Source organism: Candida albicans, chromosome R (assembly GCF_000182965.3).
Source record: "Candida albicans SC5314 chromosome R, complete sequence".
Classification (NCBI taxonomy): Eukaryota; Fungi; Ascomycota; class Pichiomycetes; order Serinales; family Debaryomycetaceae; genus Candida; species Candida albicans.
This window is the reverse complement of record NC_032096.1, coordinates 2,204,159-2,225,546: the sequence shown is the minus strand read 5'-3', so window position 1 is coordinate 2,225,546 and position 21,388 is coordinate 2,204,159. Positions and strand designations below refer to the sequence as shown.

The 21,388-nt window shown below is 33.7% G+C and overlaps 11 protein-coding genes across 11 annotated transcripts; 5 read left to right on the top strand and 6 right to left on the bottom strand. All coding sequences in view use genetic code 12, as the record gives it.

Annotated features, from left to right (window-relative positions):
* Position 1: 1 nt before the first annotated feature.
* Positions 2–2,695, bottom strand: CAALFM_CR10440WA (uncharacterized protein; the record flags this gene model as incomplete). Its single annotated transcript, XM_714289.1, has 1 exon — positions 2–2,695. One exon carries the CDS (start codon positions 2,693–2,695, stop codon positions 2–4), a length of 2,694 nt encoding a protein of 897 aa, XP_719382.1.
* A 552-nt stretch (positions 2,696–3,247) lies between these two features.
* On the top strand, positions 3,248–3,826 carry CAALFM_CR10430CA (uncharacterized protein; the record flags this gene model as incomplete). The annotated part of the gene is made up of 1 exon (XM_714288.1): positions 3,248–3,826. The coding sequence occupies one exon, from the start codon at positions 3,248–3,250 to the stop codon at positions 3,824–3,826; it is 579 nt and encodes a 192-aa protein (XP_719381.1).
* A 121-nt stretch (positions 3,827–3,947) lies between these two features.
* Positions 3,948–5,798, bottom strand: CAALFM_CR10420WA (uncharacterized protein; the record flags this gene model as incomplete). The annotated part of the gene is made up of 1 exon (XM_714287.1): positions 3,948–5,798. The coding sequence occupies one exon, from the start codon at positions 5,796–5,798 to the stop codon at positions 3,948–3,950; it is 1,851 nt and encodes a 616-aa protein (XP_719380.1).
* Positions 5,799–6,729: 931 nt separating this feature from the next.
* On the top strand, positions 6,730–7,560 carry CAALFM_CR10410CA (uncharacterized protein; the record flags this gene model as incomplete). Its single annotated transcript, XM_714286.1, has 1 exon — positions 6,730–7,560. The coding sequence occupies one exon, from the start codon at positions 6,730–6,732 to the stop codon at positions 7,558–7,560; it is 831 nt and encodes a 276-aa protein (XP_719379.1).
* Positions 7,561–7,599: 39 nt separating this feature from the next.
* CAALFM_CR10400WA (peptide alpha-N-acetyltransferase complex A subunit) lies at positions 7,600–8,232 on the bottom strand (the record flags this gene model as incomplete). The annotated part of the gene is made up of 1 exon (XM_714285.1): positions 7,600–8,232. One exon carries the CDS (start codon positions 8,230–8,232, stop codon positions 7,600–7,602), a length of 633 nt encoding a protein of 210 aa, XP_719378.1.
* Positions 8,233–8,393: 161 nt separating this feature from the next.
* CAALFM_CR10390WA (TRAPP subunit) lies at positions 8,394–9,140 on the bottom strand (the record flags this gene model as incomplete). The annotated part of the gene is made up of 1 exon (XM_714283.1): positions 8,394–9,140. The coding sequence occupies one exon, from the start codon at positions 9,138–9,140 to the stop codon at positions 8,394–8,396; it is 747 nt and encodes a 248-aa protein (XP_719376.1).
* A 297-nt stretch (positions 9,141–9,437) lies between these two features.
* CAALFM_CR10380CA (uncharacterized protein) lies at positions 9,438–10,463 on the top strand (the record flags this gene model as incomplete). Its single annotated transcript, XM_714282.1, has 1 exon — positions 9,438–10,463. One exon carries the CDS (start codon positions 9,438–9,440, stop codon positions 10,461–10,463), a length of 1,026 nt encoding a protein of 341 aa, XP_719375.1.
* A 118-nt stretch (positions 10,464–10,581) lies between these two features.
* Positions 10,582–11,439, bottom strand: HCR1 (translation initiation factor eIF3 subunit j; the record flags this gene model as incomplete). Its single annotated transcript, XM_714281.1, has 1 exon — positions 10,582–11,439. The coding sequence occupies one exon, from the start codon at positions 11,437–11,439 to the stop codon at positions 10,582–10,584; it is 858 nt and encodes a 285-aa protein (XP_719374.1).
* A 571-nt stretch (positions 11,440–12,010) lies between these two features.
* On the top strand, positions 12,011–14,071 carry CTM1 (cytochrome c lysine N-methyltransferase; the record flags this gene model as incomplete). Its single annotated transcript, XM_714280.1, has 1 exon — positions 12,011–14,071. The coding sequence occupies one exon, from the start codon at positions 12,011–12,013 to the stop codon at positions 14,069–14,071; it is 2,061 nt and encodes a 686-aa protein (XP_719373.1).
* Positions 14,072–15,060: 989 nt separating this feature from the next.
* On the top strand, positions 15,061–15,372 carry TRX1 (thioredoxin; the record flags this gene model as incomplete). The annotated part of the gene is made up of 1 exon (XM_714279.1): positions 15,061–15,372. The coding sequence occupies one exon, from the start codon at positions 15,061–15,063 to the stop codon at positions 15,370–15,372; it is 312 nt and encodes a 103-aa protein (XP_719372.1).
* A 611-nt stretch (positions 15,373–15,983) lies between these two features.
* Positions 15,984–18,752, bottom strand: PTP3 (tyrosine protein phosphatase; the record flags this gene model as incomplete). Its single annotated transcript, XM_714278.1, has 1 exon — positions 15,984–18,752. The coding sequence occupies one exon, from the start codon at positions 18,750–18,752 to the stop codon at positions 15,984–15,986; it is 2,769 nt and encodes a 922-aa protein (XP_719371.1).
* Between the last annotated feature and the right edge of the window lie 2,636 nt (positions 18,753–21,388).

The following is a 21,388-nucleotide window of genomic DNA, read 5'->3' as shown; positions in this document are numbered from 1 at the left end:
ATTATAAATCTCTATTCATGGTGGCGTCTAATGTAGTTTTATGACAAAAGTCTCGATATCTGAGAAATCTTTTAATACTAGGCTTGCCTTCCGCTAGGACTTCTTTTTCAAGCTGATCAATATTGTTTTGGAACTGACTCCAAAGTCTTGCCATTGGGAGCAAATCGAGAATAAACGAACTATTTGCAATATGGTTCAAAAACGATGTATCAGGGATTCCTATAGTATCTAAGTGTGCATTAGACTCACCACCACCAGATCTAGTTGATCTCCTGAATTCACTATTAGAAAAATACTTCATTCTCGATCCAATGAATCTATTTGCTTCATATCTCAAATCATTCATTAAAAATTTTCGTTCAGGGACAGAAAAGTCCAATTCAAATCCTTCCAACTTGTGATTCAACTTCTTTCCTATATTCAACTCATACGGTAATGTATGATTACGGGAATCATCTACCCAGTAAACATCATCCAATTCGTTCAATTGTAATGTATGTGCTAACTGGGAAATAGAATTTACTCCAATGACATCACTACAAGAATTGATATCAAGTAGATGTGAAACGTCATTAATGTTTTCCAACGCTTTTTTCGTTGACGAGTCAGACACCCTGGTAACCACAGTTAAACTTTCAGGTCGATTGGGACACATAATTTGACAATTCATAAGACACCCTCGAATATCGAAATTGTGTCCATTCCAATTATCATCAATAATTTCTACAAGGATATCCCGGGCTACATCACAATTGTAGACTAAGCAACATAACCAAAGATAATCGACAACCAAGTTTTTCAGAATCACATAATCATCCATAAAAATAATGGACTCGTCATGCTGAGCAAACTCAATCAAGTTTTTAGGGATATTCCAAATCTCCTCGCATGTCAAAACAATTGGTCTTTTGGAGATATTGATAACTTCCTGAACTACCAGCCAGAACGTTTTATCTTGTTCAAACAAAACATTTACGTCTTCAAGCAAAATCACTCCTCTATGGAACTCTTTAGTATCACGCACAACTTCCGTAGTACAAAGTTCTTTTAAATTGGCAAAAATGTCCTTACGGCCTCTATTTTGACCAGTGTTGATTTCATGAACAAACCCATCTAATTCATTCATAGCAGTAAACACGGCCGTAGATTTTCCTGAGCCACACGATCCTTGGAGTATTAGAAACGGAGAATAAACTTCTTCTTCAGTTTCCTCGTCTTCGTAATCATATACAATGAAGGATTCCTGACGCCTTTGCTTTATCTTTTGTTTGATATTCTTTATTGGTGCTTGAGATTTTAGTTTAAGAAAAGAATTAGAAATCCAATTATAAATATCATTCTTGTTCTGTTTATGTATGAGTAACTGATTCATTTTTTGTGGTTTAAATGTCTCTGTCCACATTCCTTGCTTGGGTTGGCCAATCATATCAAAAACAAACTCAAGAGCTGGTGATCTTGATAAGTTTGGTAATTTGGACAGTGCATACTGTCTCAAGTCAATTTTATCTTTGATCTGATAGTGATATCTAGAAGTCAATTCCCTCGTGAATAAATCGGTAAAAGATTCAAAAATTTTGGTGTCAACATCACAGCGGACATTTCTATTCCTTTCTTCCAATAAAAGCTTCCTAGGATTTAAAACTTCTTTTTCATAGATATGGAACTCTTCCCTTTTCAAGGCTTTTGGTAGTATTATGGTGTTTTTCAATTGTTGCATAGATTCTAACTTGGTGGCAGATTTGCTTGCCTGCATCATACTAGCAAATAAAGAAGCACCTGTTTTGCCCTTGGTATTGCTCTTGTTTCCTTTTGTTATTAGTGGGTTGTCATATTGTTTAATTTCAGCTAGATGCTTTGAATTTACTTTCAAAGTAATGAAATATGTTGGCCTTGGTACTGGTTGTGGTTTTATTATTTGATGTTCATTTCTTTCACGCTTTAGTATATCTTGAACACTAGATTTGGGCTTTGATCCATAGATTTTCCGTTCTATATCTGAAGTATGCAATTGGCTATCAATTTTTGTGGCTGCTTTCTCTGTATTATGAACCGGTAATATATGCTTTCTGCGTTGTAAGATATCTTGGGCAGTAAATGCAGGTCTTGAATCAGGAAGTGTACTCGAATCTTTGGAAAGGTTAATATTTGAAGGATTTGGAGAAATATTCTTTAGTATTTGGGGTGACAATTTAATGGTAACAACTTTCTTTGGTCTAAAATTGTTAAACAAGTCTTTCACTGTGGTTGATTTCTTATTAGCAAATATTTTGGACTCAATGTCGGCCGTGAAATCCAGAATTTCCAACGAGTTGCAAATCATATCCTTGGGAAAAGCTTGATGTGTCTCGTGGGGTTGATGATGTACCGGTGGTTCTTGATCATCTGGAAGCGTGTACTTCTGTTTGTCTTTCTCTCGGTATATTCTGAAAATATCCTTCGAAGTTAAAGATGTAGGACGGTTTTCTAGTTTTTCAGTGGTTCCATTCACTACTTTTTCATCGCCGCCATACAGTTGGTCTTTGTCCTTTCGTATTTTTGAAGTGCTTGTGTTCTTTTTGGTATTTTGGTTTCCTGTCAATACATTGAACAAGGAACTAGGTGTAGTTGAATATAGATTGTTGCCAACCTTTTTATTTCCATCATTTGATTCAATTTCTGGAGATTTTAATGTATCTTCCAGACCAGTTATTTCCATAATTCAAAAAGGAATAGTTAGGCAGCAAAACTGAAAAAGAGATATCGATGTTTGCATTTTTTTTTTATCAATAATATTTTCGAATACGCGTCCTGGAACCAACACAATATTCTTAGTATTAAAAGTCAACTCTTTTGAATAAAACATTGTACTACATTCTTCTTTAAATATATTTAGGGGTTTAAGCATACTATCCGGAAAACTCACCGCTTAGGTTCACATGTAATAGGTTACAAAACTAGAGCATATACCAGCGTTCTATGTGTGGTACACTATATTTTATCATGGTAGTGAACTTACACTGCTTGACATAGTAGATGATACTACCAATGAAACTCAAAAAATTAATTCATTTGTACTCTTCGATGATCCCACTAGCAACAAAATCAAAAACTCACAATTGATAGAGGATAATATGATATATTAAAGTACGATGTTTGGTAGTGCTCAAAAGTCATTGCAAGCTTCATAAAATATTGAGCACACAAAAAAAAAAACACCACCCAGTATCGAACCAACATTGTTTCCCCAACCCCCATTCTTGTAATTATAATGTCAGGTATAAAAATCAGTTTAAAGAAAAAGAATCCAAAACTAAAGAAACTTATAGTGAATAATTCACAACAAACAGATGAACTGTCAGAGCAGCAGAAGAAATTGATTACATCATATTCTACAGAAGATAAGACTACTCATAAAGATGAAACCAAACCAATAATAGTTTTGAAGCAACCATGTAAAAGTATGTTACAGAAAGAAATCGAAATTGACGAGAAACCAATACTACCGTATGGTGTAACAACGTTTGAAAAAGTGGAGACTACAAAACAATCAATGATCAAAAAGATCGAATCAGAAGATTCCGATGATGACTCCAGCGATGATAGAAAAATCCCAATAGATGAATTTGGTGCAGCATTTTTAAGAGGACTTGGTTGGCAAGAAGAAGAGGAAAAGAACAAGGATGACAGCAAATCCACTAACACTCAAAATTTATCTCATAGGAAACATGGAATCACCTTAGGGATTGGAGCAAAACCTATAGATGAAGAAATAATACAAGATTTAAACTCTACGGAAAAAGGTATTCCAATCATAAAACGACGTAAATTAAATCATATAAATAAATAAATAAATCAATAGATAAAATAATGCACAATAAACCGTAATTTGTGTATGTAATATATGTACAAGTTCAATAAAACCAGAAGACTGTGCTTACTGACCCTATTATCTTTTTCACAAAACCCCATCAAACCATTGCACCTAATCCTAAAAGTAACAATTGTGTTGCAATCGAATTACTCCATGATTTTTCATTAATTATTCGTCTTGCATCATCTCTCACCAAATTCGTAAGCTCCTCATAGGCATCACCCATAATATAATCAAACATTTTAGTTTGTCCCAAATGTTGAATGTTCGATAAATCAGTTATTTTTTCAATCACCGTGGATTTGATTGTAATTGGTTGGTTTTCCGTGTTGATAAAACTAATCAATGATCTCAAATCTGTCAAAGATATAAATGGTATACCATTATTTGTTCTTGGTAAAACTTGAGGCAAACTTGCTTTCAAATCATACAATTTCATTTTGACATTTACCATAACATAAGAATTTTCTGCTGGTTTAGCAGTTTCTTCTGGCTTTCTGAAAGTATGATAAATCGCAGATATAGCATCTTTCAACAATGAATCCTCTGATGTTTGAGACATGTCTGCAGTTTGAAACATATTGGTAAACATTTTAGTCAATACTTCTGTTATAGACTCATTTAAATCGTCCTGCTCTTCAGGCAAAGTAATATCTGCAATAACTTCTGCTTTCCCATTTATTATCCAATTAAATTTCAGATTTGGGTCATACTTGTTGATCTCTCCCAAATCAATCGCATCCAATTTGAACCGTATTAACTTGTCTTGATTTTTGTTTTCTGGATCCAAATTCTGACGTTTATGCAAAGTAAACATTGCATCATTAATAGCGCCACTAGCGTTATTTGCATTAAAAAAATCCAACACTAGCTTATCACCCCTTAATTTTGGTAGATCGCAGCTGAAAATATTAATTTTTATTGGAGTACTGGATTGTTCCTCGTAGATTTCCAAATACGAATCGTGAATTTTAACATGATCAAAGGTATAATTGTTATCAATAATAGAACTGGACCCGCTTGCTATTTCTTCGACATTATGATCCAAGTCATATTGGTAATGGATGTTTTCATTGAATCTATACGATTTCTTAGTTGTGTTGGCCACGGGCGGTGAAGGCGATCTCAGCTTATACAACTTACCATTTAATCCATACAACTCTAAATCATAAATCAATCCATTTCCTTCATACCATTTGTTAAAAGATAACGTTATATCCATGGCTTCCACCGTTCCCTTAAACTTCACATGCTTGTTATTACCATCATGGGATACTATACCTACATTCTTGAATCTTAATTTTCCATCTTTTAATTCCGGTAACGATGACCCCTTTTCAAAATTCAAATCTACTCCTATACCAAATGATATGATTCCTCCAATCAAATAACTCATTACATTAGTTGACGTCTTACTTTTTGTTTGATTCAATTTGTCGGTTGTTTCTTTGTCGTCACTGAATTTACCCACTAAGCTATCCAAATAGTGCAAAGAATACATCAAAGTCAACCCAAAAGTTGTGGTCCCTAGTATAATCCATAAAATATTTCCCATGACCAACCATGAAATAAATGCCGACGTCATATCCCAGGTACTGGTTGTATTTGTATTTCGTGACAATGGCCACTTTAAATGTATCAACATACGGGATAAGCCTGAATTCGCCTGCGAAAGTAAAGTTGCTTTCGTTATAGTTTGTTTCAATTCATCTTTTGGTTGTGTGTGTTTATTCAAAGGCTCTTGATATGATCGACTGAATGTGGAAAAATATCTTTGCTTGTTAAATGCTATAGAATGTTGTTTAAATTTGGTTGTAAAGTGATTTTTCAAAATGCGTGTGGATAAAACGGAAAGAGATGGGGCTAGTTGTTTAGTTGCAACATTCCGCACTAGTATTCTGTTGACATTCAACAAAGACGATGATGATGGTACTAATGATTTATTCATTCAGTATTATTAAAGTAGAAAGACTGGAAAGAACCTGAAATGAAAAATAAAAAAAAGTACATAAATAAATGTGTTATCCAATCACAAGTTTAAATTTTTTTTTCCTTCTTCTTTTGTTTTCTCCTTCTCTTCCTCCACATAATACAAAGTTAGGAGTGTGTGAGTCCGCAACTTAAATGTATGAATGAAAACAAATAAAATAAAAAAGAAATAAATTGGTCTTTCTATTGCTAAATATTTTCGTCCTCCCCGGTTTTATAGTTTTGTGACATTTACACGACATGTTCTTAACAAAATTATTCAGTAGTTAAAGGTGATCATTGAGGAGTAAATCATCAACAGTAAAATTGTATTAATGTATTCTCTATGATTTTGTAAAACACCGCACGTAACTTGGGTTGTTTGGTAAAAATGAAAACATAATAGAATCACGAGATTTCACTGAACAATAGTTTCTTTTGAAACATTTGTTAATTCTGTGTTGAGTTCACAAGAGTATCTTATATACTTAATGATGTCCCGACAACACGTCAATTGCAGTATATGAGAAGCCAGATCTTTAACTTGTTTGGTTTACTGCATTCTATAAGTTATACCAATCACCGATACCAATCTATTTGTAAAAAAAATATATACCTCCATGGCGGCCCAGTATTACCTATAAAGCTCTCTGAATACCACCTGAAATCCCTTATATAATTGTGTCCATCCTTCATTATTCCAACTAACCAAATATGTCAATATCCTTTGTCAATCTGAGCAATGGGTACAACTTGTGCAAAGTTTCCACCTGATTGCACGACCTTTGGCATCTTTAGTGCAGATTTTTTTTTCTCTTTTTTCCCTACCAAAGAGATGAGTTCACTACTAGTTTAATTGTTTTCTTATATCTCAAACCACATCTTTTAATATTATTGTACACTGAAAACCAATGGCCGCCCCTACAGCTATAAGGAAATCCACTGAAAAGAGTGGTATAAACGAGCAAATACAAGAAAACTCTACTTTACAATCCAACCAAGCATTAGATCAAAACAATGATGACGAGGACATGTTAATCGATACAAATGCCATTCCAACTACAACAGTTGAAGACCAAGACCAATCTGAACCTTCAAATTCTTTAACTATACAACAAGGAGAAACCACTGAGCTTCAACTAGATGAATCCGGAAAACCAAAGTTCTCTGCTGCATCCAAATCCAACATGAAGGTCAAATTAGAAAGCAGAAAAGTGGCTGTACCACCTCATAGAATGACACCGTTAAAGAATGTATGGAGTAAAATATATCCACCTTTGGTTGAACATTTGAAACTACAAGTTAGAATGAACTTGAAAACTAAAACAGTCGAGTTAAGAACAAATAAATACACTACTGATGTGGGCGCCTTACAAAAAGGTGCTGATTTTGTCAAGGCTTTTACATTGGGATTCGATGTTGATGACGCCATTGCATTATTGAGATTGGATGACTTGTATATTGAAACATTTGAAATCAAGGATGTCAAGACTTTAACTGGAGATCATTTGTCTCGTGCGATTGGTAGAATTGCTGGTAAAGACGGTAAAACTAAATTTGCCATAGAGAATGCTACCAGAACAAGAATAGTGTTGGCTGATTCCAAAATTCATATATTAGGTGGGTTCACACATATAAGAATGGCACGTGAGGCCGTTGTGTCGTTGATTTTGGGTTCTCCACCAGGGAAAGTTTATGGTAACTTGCGTACAGTTGCCAGTAGAATGAAAGAAAGATATTAAATTTACATGTCTTATATTGTCATGCTCTTCTATATATCTTCAGTCTTCTAATAAATCTTTAATTAAATCATCCGACTCTTCAGCTTTCTGGGCCAATGAGGGCAACAACTCTTCCAATTTCAAATCTAACCTCATGGCATAGGCGTCCTCACCGTCTTGATAGTATGATTTTTCTATTGATTGAACCTCAAACTTTAATGAGTCTCTATATAAATGTAATGCAGCACGATTGGATTTTCTCACATGCAAAGAAACATACTGTGCTCCAAACAGTTCACACATGGCATATAAAGATTGTCGCATTAATTTCTCAGCTATACCCATTCGACGATACGTTCTCATTACAGACAATGAAGTAATGTGCCCATGAGGAGTTTTGTCAGCAGCTTCTGGATCATCCTCCATTTTACCCAACACATACCCAACAATTTTCTCACCTCTATTTATGTATGCTGTATCACCTTTTGGATCCTGAGTAACTGGCACATCTATTTCCCCATCATTCACATTTATCACCTCATCATAGGTTGTTGCAACAAATGATGCTTGTGGCCATGACAATATGTGATACATATAGTATTTCAATTGATAGTTTTCCGGAAGATTGTGCAAATTGGCATTTTGCATTGCCTGTATATCTTCTATAGTTGCCTGTCGAATCGTTATTCCCATTTAAAACTGTTTGTTGGATGTAGAAGTTCAACAATCTAAGAAGCTGTCAAAGAAAAAAGAAAAAAAATGCCAATCTACTTTGGTGGTGGAAAAAAAAAAAAGACAATGAAAAAAAATTTCACCAAATTACATTCAACCTATATGCACGACTTAATGGATTCTTATCCAAATCTCAAACTCTCTCTAATTAAAACAGAATCGTCAAACTTGATCAAAAATACTGTTCTTAATGGATTTGCATCTGTAGCGACCGTGTGTGCTGTAACATCGGCATTGAATCCACTATTATCAAGTGCTCCCTCAATTATACCCGCAACAAATGCTGAACAATTTAAGTCGCCATACTCCTTAGGTATACTAATAAATCTATTTAATAATGGCACATTCTCCACAATCATATATTCATTGGGCAAATCTTGCGATTTTTCTAATTCATTAGCAGTTTTACCAAAAATCAATTTCCAGAACGGACCATGAATAAATTGTAACATTTCCAAAAGTCTAATCTCTCGTTTACTGTTTTTAAAACCTTCTCTTATTTTACACAATTCGAGATATCGTTGACCTATTTGATAACCTAATCCGTTTAAACGATTTTCTAAATCTTGAATGCCTTTGGAATTAGAGTGTGCCCAACTAATAATCTCACAAAACAAAAATGATAACGAAGATAAGTTGATTTCGTGTGGCTTTTTCGTGATAATATTTCTATCATAAATGGAGTCAGATGATGTTGGTGTTAATGATATTGTACGTTTATTTAATAATACCAGTGAAGATTCTAGGGTAATAGTATTTGATATTGGTCCTATGGACGGATTGTATCCAAATCCTGATTTTGATACATCATTTATAGTTAGTTTCGATAAGGATGAAACTGATGGGAGTATTATATCGTCATTTGACATGATAAGTCTTTGAAAATTGGATTAATAGATTACTGATACGCAACAGATGAAGGATGTTTGTTGGGAATAGTAATGTGATTTAACCTTTGATAGGAATTATATTTTTTTTTTGGTGTTTCATTTTTTTTTTTATCTTTTTTTTTCTCCTAAACAAGTTTTGGTGGCTCTTGTATTTTGAATCTGTAGTAACGCGGGCCCAAATGCTTTTTTTTTTTCCCCGTTTCCCTTATTTGGCTATTTACTGAGTCCTCTACTTTTTTAGTTTTTGCAACAACACCCAATTGAAAACCACTTTCCATGTTAATACCCCAACCAAAAATAACTATTTCCAAAAGGCCACATAATCAAAAACTGTTAACTAAAGCTAAAAAGTTTTCACTGAACCAGTTGCAAGATATATTTCATGAGGAAACAACAGAGATTAAATCTTTTGTAGAAACATCAACTCCTCAGCCAAAGCAAAAAGCTCCAAGAAGGAAATGGCCAAGCTATAAATCAATAGAAAAAACAACTTTTAAGAAACAGAAACAAAAGAACACTTTTGCCAGTAAACATCGTGCCGCTCATACACCCGAGGAGCCCAATTCATACCAAGGTGTGCATGCTCTGCCACCTCTCCTAATCAAAGACATATTGAACCCAGTAAGTTTGCAACAACCATGTCAAGCTCATGAAAACCTATGCCAAAATCAATATTTAGATTCAAATTTTCACGTACTGGAAGCTAAATGCAGTAACTTTATACCCATTTCATCCAGCTACAAACCACCGCATAATACATTCACTAGATCATACACTTGCAAGTCGTTTTCTGCAGCAGAAAATCATCAATCCAAGCCCATCCATTCAGATTCAGAAAACGAGTATGCATCTACTCATAAGCTTCCTGTGAATATTCCCTCTATTGATGAATTACGTAGAAACATATATTTGAAGAAATGTTCACTAAATTACATATTGAACCCCAAACGGACAGCCATTGATCTATCTTCCAATATGCAATTAAGTACCACTGCACCTTGTTATTCGGTTTCTTCCTGTTCATTTGACCATGAGTTATTCTCATTTAGTGACAAGCTATCAGAAAACATATCTACATTAACAAACTCTGATGGAAAGGAACAAGACTATACATTAAATGATATTAGTAGCTACATAAATGGCACTAGTGTGAGGATGTCGTCGTTGGCAAATGGTAACACAAATAACAAAAACGACTGGCTAAACCAAATCAAACATGTTTGCAATCTTCACCCTCCAGCCAATTCAAATGATCCCCTAGATTTATTATGCTATGATAAGTATATGATAATATTAAAATAATACTAACAGCTATACCCGTTAAGTTACTATTGTTTCTCTCATTTGGTTCGTTTAAGTAGTCACGATGAGCAAAAACAAATAACATTACTGTTGGTAAAAGTTTGACTGAAAGTGGTAATTACATAAAATCATCGTCATCTAAATCATCAAATTGACCATCATCCATATCATCAAAGGCATCCTTTTTGAACCCGCCACCCACATTTGGTCTGGCAAGAGGCTTGGCCTTCTTCTTACCGGCCCCACCAGTAGCAGTACCACCAGCCTTCTTTAATCTTGCTTGTCTTTCTTGTCTTTCTTTGTCTTTGATCACCACATTTAATGTGCTTATGACTTTCCTAAGGTTTTCCACTGATAATGGCTGTGACAAGTCTCTTATCAAATCAACGGCCAAACTAGATGCATATAACAACGAAGAGTCTTCATTTAATCTTGTCAATGAAGTACCAACAGTCTTTCTTAATTTTTCATATTCTTGTTTGTTTGTAGGTTGAAACAATGGATGTTCTTCCAAAGGTGTATCCTTAGTTAATGCTGGTCTCTTACTAGCAGCAGCAGCAGCTAATTGTTGTTTGGTTATTCTTTCTCTTGGATGTTCATTGATATCGAAATCATCATCGTCATTATCGTCGGCGACGCCCAATCCTCCAAACAAATCAGCAGCATTGTTCAAATCGGCATTCAATTCAGCTTTTTTCAACAATTCCTTACGAGTTCTTTCATCTAATTGATCAAATTGCTCTAATTCTTTTCTTTTGGCGTCTTTTTTCGCCTTTTCGGCATCCTCTTTGGCTTTTAATTCAGCTTTTCTTTTAGCCTCTTGCAATTTTGCTTCCTTTTTCTTCTTTTCTTCTTCTTCAGGATCGACATCCCATGATTCTAAGACTGGACCATCATCTTCCTCATCTTCCCAAGATGCAGCAACGGTTTTTTTACTATTAGATGGAATATCAAAATCTTCGTCGTCCCAACTCATTATGAAATGCCAGTTATATGTTATGAAGGTGGTGGTACTAAATTGTAGTAACAAGTAGTAGTTTCTTAGATCTATCTATTTATCTATGTGACAATACTTCAATCAAGAAAATTTTTTTTCCGTTCTCTTTCTCGTTCTTTTTTTTTTTGGGTTAACTTCTGCGCTATACGCATTCAATTTTGCAAGTTGTCAGTCAATCAGTCTAATTGTCACAACAGAATAAAGGGATTAGACTTTTCGTGTACTTGTGCCCAAAAATAAAACTGCGTGCACTTCTGTTTCAAACTTTAATATTATAATTAATTAATTTGGTGTGAATCATGAGATCACAATTTTGTTCTACAAGCCTTATTGTATATAAAGAATCCCTTATTTTTTTTTTTCTTTCCTGACACTCTGTTCATTTCATTGTCCTTTAATTTATCCTACATTCAAACCTATACTTATTATTACCACAAATAGTGTTGCAACCACTGAATCTACCCTATTCCTAATCCATTATCATCGGACAGTAGGACTTATTATATTTGTGGCTTTTGTTTTTCTACTTGTTTGTTGTCAAAACTGAATCATGCCCCCAAAACCATTAGTTCCACGTACACTTCATATCCCTGGTGTTAAACGCAATGGTGATTTACTCTATTATATCGGCGATAATGGTATAACATTTCATCCTAATCTAACCATAGACCGTAGTTTGTTGGGTGGGATCGGATTGTTCTTTAACCCTGGTGAGGGTGGTGGAAATGAATCCACCCAGACTCCTCAAGGTACAATTGTGAACAGTAATGTCAAACAGAGTTTTCAGTCCGTGGCTGATGTCGAATTGTTACGTATTCCTAGAAGGTCAACATTCACTATCCATACATTGGTTAGATTATTAGAGGAACTAAAGATTCGTGATAAATTAATAACCATTGATAATATTAATGTTCCACCAATTAAAGAATCGGAATTAATTATTAATTTCTTGAATTGCATGGAGCCAACCACTGAAACTCATATTTTGATAACCTATTTTCTTGCTTTTCACACAATCAAAAAGTTTCGTCAAAGATTGTCTCCCAAATCGCCATATTATCAAGAATCACCAGTTATGCAATTGAATACCTATTTGAATATTTTAAGTGCAACTTCAACAATAAAATACCCTGCGGATCATTTCCACAAAAAGCTGGATTACATCAGTAGGGATATTGACGATGAGTTTGTTAGTACCTATTGTGAAATGAGTCAAAAAATCAAACTTGAATATGAATCATTAATTGAACAATTGCACGCATTGTATCATGATGTACCACTTTTCGATATTGCAAAGTTATTATCGTTTGAATCATATTTCCAAATTTGTCAAGCGGTTAGATCAAGAATCCTCGAAATTCCTCGAGATGCTCACAACGATATTGATGATGTTGTTGGTCCACCTCTCAAGAAAATGAAAGCGCGTGAAGCTCAAGGTGAGCCACTGGAAAACGCTGTCACTACTGGTTTACAAGAGCTTTCCATTAATCCAGAGGAAGGGAAATCCAATGTCGGGTCGGGACGCAATGACACTGAACATACTAATAACACCGATGATTATGTAATTGACGTTTCTTTGGTTCCGATTTTGGATTTTGTCAACCATAATCATCATAGCAATTCTTATTTTGATATTGATAGACGTACTAACGATATTGTATTAAAATTGAGGTCCAATGTGCAAATGATTGCCAACGAAAAATTTGAGGTTACAATTAGTTATGACCCTGAAGATAATATCAAGGAATTTTTATACACGTATGGATTTTTTCCTAAAATAGTCAACAATAAGATTGGTGTCAGTGCCAATTTTAATGAAAATGATAATATCCAATTATTTGAATTGAAATTAAACAATTTGGACCGTTATATTCCTAAGAGTCAGTACTTGTGTAGGTGGTTGAAAGTCTTACCCCAAATTCAATTGGTTATCAAGTATGCTTCTTCTGATACTGTTGATAATGCAAACAGCAACAATGAGTCCAACATGAGAGTTTATTTCAACTTTTTCTCCAATAATTTACCATTGTTGTTTATTCCCGAGATAGCTTATAATGCAGGTTGGTTGGATGTTTTAATACCTCATTTCATTAAATATAATAATATCCCTCCAAATTGTCGTACTAATATTGATGCACTAGAGTTGGTTAATATGTTTATATATCAAGAAAAGCATTGTGATTATATTAATGGTATTGATCCAATTGGGGTTAAATTGACTACGACTGATGATGATAATGTTGGTTCCAGTCGAAAAGCGCCAGTTTTGTTATCTGATTTATCCAATATTTTACAAGTGACAAACTCTGATTTCGAAGACTTGATAAAAAAAACACTTGAGTTCATTGTTACTGTTTATTTAAATGAACAAGTGGAACATTTAAAGGATCAGTTGGACTTAAAGAAAAAGCTTGTCATGTGTGGACTCGCTAATAACTTTGATGAATTGGTTGATAAATATCAGAGATTTAAATTTAGAGTATTTCAGCAAATTATCAAGCAATACAAAGAGGATCTTTCAAGCTTGATTTTACCTGAAAGTATCGCCAAAAGGGCATGGGAGACTAAATATCGAACACCACCCCGAGAATTTATTTTTGAATGTACTTGAGGAGTAAAGTATAGAAAAACAGAAAAAAAAAATAGTATGTAGATTTTCAATATAATTATTAGTATATCTTTACTAAGTAATGCTTTGATTGTAGTGCTGCAGAAATGGGGACAAGAAGCTGAAATTGAGGATAAAAGACTGAAATTTTATTCAAAATGACATTAAGAAAGAGAAGAGAGACTTCTTTATAGCAATTAATGTGTTTGCAACCTATATTAAGCATGTATGTTGCATCTCTTTATACTAAAGTGAACGTAACAGGGATTACCACTGTTTGATTATTCGAAGATTTGCCCGAAAGCACGTGATAAACGACAAACTAGACCCAAAAAATGTATTACTAATTGAATAAACGGTATGAATTTAATATGCAGGAAAGATTGTTCTAGATCATATATTTTCAGATTCCTAGGTTTCTTTTACCATTAATTTGAGTTGAAATTGAGAAAGAGGCGATGACCAAGACAACTTGTTGGTGTAAAAAAAAACAATGATGCAATTGATATATTCAATAACTAGTAATTAGTAATATGTTTTGTTGAGTTAAATGATGAAAAAGATAAGCAAGATAATTGATGATGATGAATAATAAATGTTGATTTCTCAGCAACGATCTACTGCCGCGGCGGCCAATGAGCCAACAATTTTGGCGGAGAATCGTCCGGTGCGGATTTTCTCAGTAATTCAAACGTCATTCTTATTCTCGCAACAGCAACGGAAAAAAGAAGAATATTAGTAATTCACCCCCGTCCACCTACCACCACCACGATCCATTACTAACCAACAAACCACCACTGCCAGCCACCACCACTTGAAAATTATATATAAAGACAATATTGTACTTTCGAGTTCACAAGAAATATTTTTTTTTTCTTCTTCACCACTTTTTCTTTTTTTTTCCATATTCCCTTGTTTTTTCACCAACAAAATAGATATCAATTCTATTCAACCCTTTAACACTTAACACATAGTTATATTTTTTTTCAAAGATGGTTCACGTTGTCACTGAAGTTAACGAATTCCAAACCCTTTTAAAGGAAAACAACTTAGTTATTGTTGACTTTTTTGCCACTTGGTGTGGTCCATGTAAAATGATTGCTCCATTATTAGAAAAATTCCAAAATGAATATTCTAATATTAAATTTTTGAAAATTGATGTTGATCAATTGGGTTCTTTAGCACAAGAATATAATGTTAGTTCTATGCCAACTTTGATTTTATTCAAAAATGGTGAAGAAGTCAATCGTGTCATTGGTGCTAACCCAGCTGCTATTAAACAAGCTTTGGCTTCTCTTGCTTAAGAAGATAGTCTAATAATAGTTTTGGATGATTGTATTATTGATGATGATGGGTGTATATTTACAATTGAATGGAATAACTATAATTGATGTTTACTAGTTTTATATTTGTCTCCTACTTATAAATATATGCGTATATGTATTCGTTTAAATTATGTTGTTATATAATATTTTTGACAAATGTTGAACAAACCAGCCGAAGTAACTATTCTTTACTGTTGCTTGTAGAAAACTTATGAGTTCATTCAGACAATTGAATAGTAATAAGTGACTTCCAAGTCATGTCCGAAATGTAGTTTGCTCTGTATTTCTCTCTTTATATCAATTGAAAGGTGATTGCCATTTCTATATGTGTTGGTAGAGATTTGAAACAATTCTTTAACTCTGAATCGATCGTTACTGTGTAAGAGGTAAATGTATCACTTTTTGAAAACACACTCAATATATTTAATATTCAATAACTCAATTGCCTCTCAAAATCAAGACAAGAGAGTTCCTATTATGTATATATAAAAAAAAAACTAAAAATCTAATTTTATATAATTTTATCAACTTGTATTGTTTTGTTCTCTTTTGATTCTTACCCATTTCCCATTTTTTTAAAATTCTCACCTTTATTCATGATTGCCACCATTTTTGCAATAATAATCCAATAAAGCTTCATAAATCATATAATATTGTGTTAATGTCTGAACCATTGATATTCTCAATTTTCGATAATGATTAGTGATTTCAAATATTGGATCACTATCGAAATCATCATTCATTTCTCCATATTGTTGTGCACGTTTCTGTTCAATGTAATTAATAATTGTATCAATGACACAAAATGTCCCTGTTCTACCACAACCAGCTGAACAATGTACCAAAGTTGTCAATTGATCATCATTGTCACTGTTATCTTTGTTTTTCCTGGCAAGTTGAATATTGGCCAAAATCGATTGTTTCAATTTTATAATTTTCAAAATATCTTGAGGATTAGTTAAACTCCACATATCTGCCCAAGACAATAATTGAATTTGATAAACTTCTAACCCTTGAGAATTGTCAAATTGGGATTCACAATCATATTCACCTGGATTTGATGATGATGAACTTGCCGAATTACAATCAACATTGAATTTACGTAAAATCAAGCTCTCATCTAATTTATTCTCTTCAATCAATGATACTTTAATAGCATCTTTATAAGATTTATAGATCCCGCTTTGCCAAAATGGTGCACATTTCGTAACCCCATTTTCAATCGAATCAGTCAATGAAACAATAAGAGGGATTTTAAATTGTACCACCATCTTCCATAAATCACCCATTGTTTCATCTAATGGACCTTGTGTAGCAATATACCGATTCTTAATTTGATTGTTATTATTATTGCTATATTTTTCTGGTGGTTCAATTAAACTGGCATTGATGTAGTTTTCAAACACAGGCACTTGATCATTATCATTGGCCTTATTGACATGACCTAATTCAACTCTAGAATGATCATATAAATATATATCCATATATCTATTCTTATGACCAAATTCAATACCACAACTAATCTTAGGAATAATTTCACCCTCATTAATATCCACATTTGTTGGTGAAGCATTTTCCTTGTTACCATCACCTTGATTCCAACTATTACCTTCTTGTTTTTGTTGTGAGTTGGCTCTATCTAATGAAAAAGCTTCTAATAATCTTTTTTGTTCCAACTTTTCTAATTGATGGAAATCCTGATTGATTTTTGTTGTCACAGGAGCATCATTGCTATCTAATATAGTAGACTTCATCCATAATGGGATTTTTGAATGATCACTAGGGATATTATTCAATTTAAACAATTGGGCACTAGCATATTCAAATGGATTGACATTACTGCACGAAGTTGTTGCTGTTCCCGGGTTTGAATACAATTGATCATCATTAAACAATTCTTCATTGTGTCTAAGTTTAAAAGTTCTAGTTTGAGAAGGCAATGCGAAATTACTCGACAATATTGGAGTTGCAGCTGAATTATGAGGTGATGAAACTTCTGCTAATGAATTTGATCCTAAATTGCCATGAACATTATTAGCATCATTTCCTGGAATAATTAACGGAGGCAAGTAATTATTAACCGATATACCAGAATTAGAACTACCAGCAGCAGAAGCAGAGCCTGAATTTGAACTTGAACCGGTAGCAACTGCAGAACCACAAGATTCAAACAAATCGGGGAACAAAGCATAAAGCTCATCAAGCTCAAAATCCATCAAAAGTACCTGTCTAGTTGGTGAACTCATAAATAATGGACAATTGGCAATCTTAACGCACATATGATACAAGTTACATGAGTTCGGAGTTGAATCACATACAATCAAATTCCCGCTGCTTGTTTCTGATATGCGATTAAAAAAATCAGCAAATCTATCTCTCTGCCGCTCACCTAATGCATCGACTGATCTCTCGAATGAAAAGGTGGCTCGTTTCAATAATGTTGAAGGTAAACAAAGGTTAATACTGTCTTTGATATGTGCTTTGGAATATTGAGCAGATGGTCTAATATCAAGAACAATATTTTTGGACAGAGCCGCTTGAGCACCCATTTCAATCCGCCGAGGATATTTAAATCTATCGGACAAGCCTTCAATTTTAGGTCTGTAATTCAGCAGGGGAATAGAGTTTATTCTCTTTTTTTGTTGCTGTTGGATAGCCTTCAAAGATTCATCTAAAGATGAAGTTTTTTGTTTCTCCAAATGAGGCGATGGTTGATTTGTAGATGGTTTTTGAGGTGGTGTCGATGACGGTAATGCTGGTGCAGCTGGTGTACCTGGTGTACTTGTAGTTGCCGGAAATGGGAAAGCTTTATGTTCATTATATAATGGGAGTGCACTTTTTGGTGTAGCACTAATTGGTTCACTTGGTTTGAATGCAGTTTTATCATCCTTCGTGTCTTCCCCTTCCAATTCTTCAGCTTCGTCTAATAAATTCAATGATCTGTGTGAATCTAAAGATTGATTGTATGAGTGCTGTCCTTGTGATGCAGCTTGTGGTGGCGGTGGTCGTTGTAAAGAAGAAAAAAGCTTGTCTTCCACTAAGGTGTCGGTTGACAAACTATCTGGTTTATGTGACGATTTAGATTCAAAAGGTGTTGATTGTGAAGGTGATTCAAAAATCGTCGTATCGGATGCATTTGAATTGAGGGATGATAATGAATTATTACATGTTTTTTGTTTCAACTGGTGCTTTTTAACAGCTGATGTAGTTGGCTTGTTGATGGTGGCTGTAGCTGCATTCTCGTTATTGGTTGGCAATGCAGATTCAGTAAAATTGGATGAGGTTGGAGTATTTGATTGTTGTTGTTGGTGATGTTTGAATTGAGTATTGGATGCGTTATTAGGGAATGTGAATGTCATTGAATAATTAAACCTAATCCAATCAAACTATTACTGGTGTGGGACTGAACTTTTGTTGTGTGTTTTTTTTAATTTTCTCGTTTCGTTTCAACCTTCCACTTTGTTGGTTGGCAGCAGCTCGTCAAGTTGGTTTGAAGTAAGATTCCAAAGTTTAACGATGGACCAAGTATACTTGTCTGTTTCCGATTGAATGTTGTGTTTGTAGTCTAAACGATATCCCTCTAAAAGCAAGAAGTTAAAAACCAAGAACAAGAGGGGATGGCAAAAAAGGAAAATCTGTGTAGATCAAGGTGAATATGCGTAAATTGCAGCTATAATGAAAAACACAGCAAGCAACCCAAGATGAAGCAAAAAACGGAAAAAATCGTCAACAGTTAATGAATATGTGTTGTGAATATAATCGGTATAGTTCTGAATTTTGAATAATAAAAAAATAGATGAATAACGGGGAAAATGTGAAATGAAATAAAAAACTGTTTGAATAAGGTTGATAAGTTTAGATGTAAGTTATTAATGAAGAAAAATATGAATAAAAAGGATTGAAGTAGTTGTTATAGAAAGAAAGAAATGTGAAGTTGGAAGATGAAGAAGAAGAAAAGAAAGAAAGAAAGAAAGAAAAAGGGAAAAGAAAATTTTACAAATCTATACTTGGTGATGGTGGAATACTTTAAATATATATAGATTTCTCCAGTGAATATTTTTAAACACCACTCTAAGGGATAATTATTATTATTCGGAACAGTATCTTTCTCTTCTTCTTCTATTGCCTCTTTCCCTTCTTGTACTTTTAAAAATGTTTGTTTTTGTTTACATTACAAATTCTTGGTTTAGTTGGTCAATTATTAGAGAGAATTGGATGACGACGGTTGTGTAATTTACTCATGTAAGCCCACTTATATGATTATTACACATATACATTATATAACTAATTTAATGTGTAACTATTTCTCGCTTTGAATGGCAAAAATATACTCTTGGTGTGGTGTCTTGTCTTCCTCCTCTTTACGCTATTAGTTGTTTTGGAGTACCCTCAGTTGATCATTTGTTTTCCTTTTTCCTCTTTTGTTATAATCAATGTTGTTAGTTTTACTAACTGATTGACCAGCATTTACGAATACTTCCAATAATAGTAACTATATGTACGTATGTATGTATGTATGTGCGTATCTGTGTTTGTTGTTTGTGCTCAAATCTTGATGAGAAATTTTAATAGTGAGGAAATAAAGTTAGCCAAAAACAACTAAAATTCAAACACAAAGAAAAATTTTTTTGTTTTCTTTCTTTACTTAATTAACAAAAAAATTTCTCACTACGTCATATCTTTCCTATTTTCAATTATTATATTGGTTTGGTTGTTTTGTTGTATACAGGATACATATACGGTCGCTCTCTTTAATTTCACTCAAGTTTGGAAATTACTAACCATCTTCTTCTCTTCCTAAACGAAATGTACTTTTGTTGTTGTTGTTCCTCCTTATTATACACACTTTTTCAGAGTATGTTCGTTTCTTTTCGGATTTGGTTGTCAACTGATTGATTGGGCCCTTGTTGCAGGCTATTATAGCCGCCACCACCAAGTTTACCACTGAAACTACTGAAACGAGAATACCATTATATCGTTCCCTCCCTTCTCTTCTCCTTGGATGCTTTGTTGTGCTCMCCCCCCCCCCCCTTATTTCTGTGTAATATTATTGAATGGCGTATCTAGCTTTGATCGATTTTGACTTTGATTTCTTTTCCCGTTTCCTCTTTTTTATGGGTACATTACCCAACATTTAAAGATTACCATAGATATTCCTTTTATTTCATATTTACCAGGTGATAAAGCTACCACTAATTGATATTCTTGTACCGTACTTTGAATGAAGGAATAGTATTACAAAGAGCAATTTTAACTATTGTGCATGAAATACAGTGGAAAATAAATTCGTCGCTTGTCCTTAAACTTTATTAGTAGATTATTTTGGCTGTTGTCATCAGTTGTTGTTCTAGTAGTACTGCTATTACGATAACTACTGTGGTTGTTGTTGGGTAGTTTGAGCAGTATACAAACCACTGCAATATTTCCAATTATCAACCATATACTTAAATGTATATTAGGTAAAGTTTTAGAGAGTCAAGATATTTTTTGTCGTCTTAATTATACGGAGTACCACTACCAAATGGCTCCAAAAAAATAAATAAAAGTAAATCTAGATTTGCAAGAAAAAAGCTAAAATTGGAACAAAAAAAATTTTACAATTGTACATTGTTCCTATTGTTAGCATATTGAATAATAATGATAATGGCTCGTTTTTATTAACAATCTACCCAACTGTCGACTAGTGGGTAGTAGTTATTGTGGAATTCAGTTGTGTTTTTTTTTTTGTATTACTACTTGATCGTATTGCAAGCACAGGTTTGTTTGTTGTTGTCTTGAGTCAATATTTAGCTTTGATTCACCGTACATTTTTTCATCAAATAAAATACTTCAAAAAACAACATTATCGTCTAATTGTCGCTTGCTGGTTATTCTTTTTATTAGTTGATCAGACAACCCAATCTCTTAGCAGTTCCAGATCTATATTGTCATCTGATTCATCCCACCCATGACCAGAATTGCTTTCCATTTTGTTCCCTCTTTTTTTATTAATTAC